This window comes from Piliocolobus tephrosceles, chromosome 6, assembly GCF_002776525.5.
Source record: "Piliocolobus tephrosceles isolate RC106 chromosome 6, ASM277652v3, whole genome shotgun sequence".
NCBI classification, from domain to species: domain Eukaryota; kingdom Metazoa; phylum Chordata; class Mammalia; order Primates; family Cercopithecidae; genus Piliocolobus; species Piliocolobus tephrosceles.
The window spans coordinates 153,300,991-153,306,991 of NC_045439.1; the positions used below are offsets into that span (position 1 = coordinate 153,300,991).

Sequence of the window (6,001 nt, forward strand, 5' to 3'; positions counted from 1 at the left end):
TGTTTTTATGACTCTTGTGTTCTTCAAAAGAGTTTCATTCTGTGTATTACTCATCCAGAATAATGTGCGCCTTTACTGTTGGTAAACCCCAAGAAAGCCATTAAGTTGCTGGAGAAGGCCTCATATTTATTTTTCCTTGACGCTTAAGGAGATATTAAACAGTTTTACACAGTGGGAAATAAACTGAGATAACTTACTAGGTACCCCCAGAAGTAGTAAATGGTTGGAATTTTGTTTATTTTGAAGGACTCTTTATAGGAATTTATAGATGAGAGGTCCGAATTTTGGTGTTAAGGAAAACAAAAGGATGTTTAAAAACAGGCGACCTTCCCCATTACTGACTGCTTTCAGAAGGACATGAGACAGTCTTTTTTTTCTTTTAAACATCAGCCTCTGGTAGAATGAGAAGTGGAATGGGTACATTTTGATGGGCAAGATAGGGCACAATAGGGCATTGTGGGATGAGTGATAACCTGGGGTGTGATGGAAAGAAAAGTGTTTTCTGGGAGACCTGGGCCAAAAACCAGCCCCTATATTGATCACAGATAGGGTAGCCAAATAGAAAATGGAAGCAAAAAGGAGAGATTCTGTAAACAATAATGATTTTTTTTTTTTTTTTAAATGACAGAGTCTCACTCTGTTGCCCAGGCTGGAGTACAGTGGCACAATCTCGGCTCACTGCAACCTCCACCTCCTGGGTTCAAGCAATTCACTGCCTCAGCCTCCCGAGTAGATGGGATTACAGGCACCCACCACCACGCCCAGCTAATTTTTTGTATTTTTAATAGAGACAAGGTTTCACCATCTTGGCCAGGCTGGTGTTGAACTCCTGACCTTGTGATCCACCTGCCTCAGCCTCCCGAAGTGCTGGGATTACAGGCATGAGCCACCGCGCCCGGCCGAATATTGTTTTATAAAAGTAAATTTTAAAGATTATTAAACTAAATACCATAAAACATTCGTCTTCTCCCTTTGAAAAGGTGTGAACCTCAAGCCCTTATCTTCTTCAATATTCTCATTTAAAGTTAAGGAAACAGAATTCATGAAATGGAAATGCCAGATTTGCTCCAGAAAGCACAGCTAGGATAGGGTGGATACAAATGGTTGCAAGGACAGAGAGAGTTGAGCTCACTGAAATATAGGATTTTAAAAAATGTGGATCTAAGATGTCCCAGAGGAAAGTGGTTTGCTTTAGGAAGGAACAAGAGGTCATCCCTCAGTGATGCCAAAAAGTACCTCCTATCTTGGTAGAGGATAAATGACTTCTCAGGACCACTTCTTTGGCTTTAAGACTTAGAAGCTTTAATGAGCTGTACAGATCGGATGTCACACAAGTAGTACAACTCAGATAGTAGAACCGTTCCCATTCATTCTCATTACTTCTCTTGCTGCTTTGCGTAGAATTTATTGGGAAATAATTAAATCAGTATTACGAATAGAGTTATTATTTCTACCTTTACCCATACTCTAACCAGTCCCCCAATTAAAACAAACCAAAATATTTTCAATACTATTGGCCATATACCCACATTGTTAATTTGATTTCATTGTGTTTGTTGTTAACAAGGTTATGAGCAAGCAGACTGTTTACATTTACATTTATGTCATATAATGGCTAACAAAAGCATTGGAAATGGAATGAAGATTAAGTGGTGTAGCATTACATGCTGTGAGGTCTAATTTTATATCCTCTTCTTCCAGTTTCTTTACTTTTAATGGAACTGGGAAGCCATTTGAGTTCATTATTGGGTCTAATGACCAAGAAACTATGGACTTTGGTACAAGTCTCCTATTTCTTGACATTCACTTATAAAAATGTTCACTATTTGCCAACTGAAACTGTATATATTCAGCCATCTTTCTCAAAATCGTATCTGTAAACAATATTTTTTTGCCTTGATGAATTATTCTTGAGTTGACCTGTTTTAGTGAAATACAATTAGGCTGTCTTTGGAATGACACTGACAGATAGTTTAAACTGATAATAAAAACCTGCTAAATATGCTATAGATGGATTATATGCCAGCCATATTTTTGGTTACTTATTAAGAATGTTAAAAATAAGAATGATGACGAACATCCAATTTTGGAGCTGTAGCATGACTTGGAGGGCTTATTCAGTAATATATTCATGGCATGAATGTTTCTAATTTTAATATAAAGAGGTTTTCATTTCAATTAATGCTATGAAATATTGAGTATTAAAGATTATAGAAAAGCCCATAATTGTGTTACAATGTGATAATAATCATTGGCCACTCATGATATCTCTCTACCAAAGATAAGAGGTAGAGAGGCAAATAAGAATTTGCCTACAAAAGACTGAAAACAATGAAATTCTAATAAATGAAAATGTCTTTATATCTTACCAGGTCTTCGTAAGCATGATGTATGCTTTTTAATTACTGTACGTCCCACAAAACCTTATGGCACTAAGTTTGATCGGAGGAGACCTTTTATTGAGCAGGTTGGCCTGGTTTATGTCAGAGGCTGTGAAATTCAGGGCATGCTGGATGACAAAGGACGTGTCATTGAAGATGGTATGGTGGCATATATTTTTGAAAGAGTATGTGTATAGAATGATAAATTTCTTTGCGTTTTTTCCTTTTTTGCTTCTTAGGTAATATTTTTTAGTTGTTTTACCTACTAAATTGACACAAAGGATTTTGTATCAAATATGTATAGGATACCTACCATGCAGTTTTAGATATAGGTAACATGGTTTCAAAACTTTTTTTTTCCCCGAGACAGAATCTCACTGTGTCACACAGGCTGGAGAGCAGTGACACAATCTCAGCTCATTGCAACCTCTGCCTCCTGGGTTCATGTGATTCTCCAGCCTCAGTCCCACTAGTAGCTGGGACCATAGGCACGTGTGATCATGCCCAGTAAATTTTAGTAGTTTTTGGTAGAGATGGGATTTCACCATGTTGCCCAGGCTGGTCTCAAACTCCTGAGATGAAGCAGTCCACTTGCCTCAGCTTCCCAAAATGCTGGGATTACAGACATGAGCCAGCGCCGCACCCAGCCAGTTAAAAAACTTCTATGTTAGATGTTGGAAAGGACAGTATCTTTTTTTTTCTTTTTTTCCCCCGATGTCATCCAGGCTGGAGTGGAATGGCGTGATCTCAGCTCACTGCAACCTCTGCCTCCCATGTTCAAGCAATTCTGCCTCAGCCACCCGAGTAGCTGGGATTACAGGTGCCTGCCACCACGCCTGGCTAATTTTTGTATTTTTAGTGGAGACAGGGTTTCACCATGTTGGCCAGGCTGGTCTCGAACTCTGGGACAGGATCTTTTGAAATCGTCTTTATTCAAAGCTTTTTAAAATGTATAATACTTTACATTTTATTTTATTTTTTTAAGAAACACTCTAAATACTTCTTACAGTTGTCTAAGCTTTTTTGTGTTGAATGGTATATTTTTTCTTCTGAAATTTGACTGTTTTAATTCATTGTAGTGGTGGTTCTTAATTGGGAACAATACTGTCCTTCGTTTGGAAATGCATAGTGATACTTAGGTTTTCAAATGACTGGGATAGAGGTGAGGAATGGTAGGCTCTTGGCCTTAGGTAACTATGAGCCAGGGATGCTAAGTATCAGAACAGAACTAAAAGAATTATCCTGCATAAGATGCCAACTTTACCCCATTTAAAAATACTGCTTTACAAAATTAGTCAGTTATTTGATTTCTTATGTGTATCACTTATTATCCCTTCGAAATTCTTTCTTCTGTTGTCCCGACTTCCTTTATAATACTTATTATTAAATTACAACTGCATACATGTCTAGTGCTTATTTTATAATTTGGTTGTTAAACTTTTTTTTTCTTGAGACGTAGTCTTGCTCTGTCACCAGGCTGGAGTGCAGTGGCGCAATCTCAGCTCACTGCAACCTCCGCCTCCCGGGTTCAAGTGATTCTCCTGCCTCAGCCTTCCTAATAGCTGGGACTACAGGCGCCTGCCACCATACTGGCTAATTTTTGTATTTTTAGTAGAGACGGGGTTTCACCATGTTGGCCAGATGGTCTCGGTCTCTTGACCTCATGATCCACCAGCCTCTGCCTCCCAAAGTGCTGGGATTACAGGCATGAGCCACTATGCCCGGCCCGTTGTTAAACTTCTTTTGAAACTTCAGTCAGTTTCTGCCATCTGTGATTTAGAGATTATATCGATGTTAAACTGCTGATGATTAGATTATTTATCTCTAGAATAAAAGAAAATAGGAGAAGGGAATGGAAAATGGATGGAATAAGCATAAGGCCATATAGTGGAACCAAAGTTGGAGGTCTAAGACCCACCCCACCCTGCCTGCCCAGAAGAGGAGATATGTCAGAGAGGAAAGAAAAGGCTCTGGGCTTTCAACCGTTAGTATCCTACATTTCTGTGTATGCGAAATTTCTTTTTGTGCTGGTTATACTAGGTATGGAATGTGGAAGGATGAGAAAAGTGATAAACCTCTGTCAAATTAAGGAATAGAAAACTATGCTTTAAATTCTAAAATACATATATTTAGTTAGAAAATATTTATTGAATACTTACTGTAGGTAAAGCAGTAGTGGGAGCTATGAGTGACAAAAGTAAAGTTCTTTGACTTCTAAGTGTGTGTACTTCTGAGTGTGTGTACAAATGATTGTAAGTCATGGCGTTGCATCGTAAACGTTACATGACTGCTATGGAAGGAAATAGTAAGAATTTAGAGAAAGAAGAAAATACTTTCAGCTTAGAATTTGACGTGGGTGAGTGGGGGCATTCTAGTTTGGGAAGAATGATTGGAGTTAAGCCTGAACCGTTTACTCACCATTTCTAGAAAAAAATACTGTTGACTTACTTTGATATTTGAAAAATACATATTTTATTTAACAGACTTTTTCAAATTGTCCAGGACCTGAACCCAGACCCAATCTTAGAGGAGAATCAAGGACATTTAGAGTGTTTTTGGATCCAAACCAGTATCAACAAGATATGACCAATACTATACAAAATGGAGCAGAGGATGTGTATGAAACTTTTAATATAATAATGAGGAGAAAACCAAAGGAAAATAACTTTAAGGTAATTTGGGGGCTATGTAACTAAAAGTACTATGTCATAATTTAAGTAACTTTTATGACATAAATACAAAGATATTTGGTTAGAGGAGGATTTGTTAAGAAAATAATAATTACTGCTTTTATTTTTACTATAAGCAGTCCTCTTAAACTCTTAACATTGATGAAATATAAAAATGTAAAGAAATTGATTTGTTAAATTATTTTGTCTTTTGAGGAGTTTAAAAACTTAAAATATAGATGAATCCACATGTTATTAAGGGTCCACTTCCTTTTTTGCTCTTAGTATATTAGGTACTCAGTTAATGCCCTATTACGAAGTGAAGGAAAGCTTGCTTACTTGTTTACTGGGGCTTCTTTTTTGAATCAAAAGTAGGTATACTTCCAAGTCACTTTAAGAAGACAGATATGGAACCTCATGGCTCTGAATTACTATATGATATAATATATTTTTAGTCATTAGTAAGAAAGGAGGGTTGGGCTCAAAGTTTTACTTTCTTTTTTTTTTTTCAGTTAAACCAGTTTCTGATTCAACTTTATTCTTTTTTTTTTTTTTTTTTTTATTATACTTTAAGTTCTAGGGTACATGTGCATAACATGCAGGTTTGTTACATATGTATACTTGTGCCATGTTGGTGTGCTGCACCCATCAACTCGTCAGCACCCATCAATTCATCATTTATATCAGGTATAATTCCCAATGCAATCCCTCCCCCCTCCCCCCTCCCCATGATAGGCCCTGGTGTGTGATGTTCCCCTTCCCGAGTCCAGGTGATCTCATTGTTCAGTTCCCACCTATGAGTGAGAACATGCAGTGTTTGGTTTTCTGTTCTTGTGATAGTTTGCTAAGAATGATGGTTTCCAGCTGCATCCATGTCCCTACAAAGGATGCAAACTCATCCTTTTTTATGGCTGCATAGTATTCCATGGTGTATATGTGCCACATTTTCTT

At 37.4% G+C, this 6,001-nt stretch overlaps 1 protein-coding gene across 2 annotated transcripts in view; it reads left to right on the forward strand.

Moving 5' to 3' along the window:
* The window catches only part of AQR (aquarius intron-binding spliceosomal factor), a 136,459-nt gene that overhangs the window by 59,542 nt on the left and 70,916 nt on the right, over nt 1–6,001 (forward strand). For both annotated transcript variants that reach the window (XM_026456343.2, XM_026456344.1), the window contains exons 18-19: nt 2,373–2,540; nt 4,884–5,053. In XM_026456343.2, the coding sequence (XP_026312128.1) occupies nt 2,373–2,540; nt 4,884–5,053 (338 nt within the window). The remainder of the gene's footprint in view (nt 1–2,372; nt 2,541–4,883; nt 5,054–6,001) is intronic.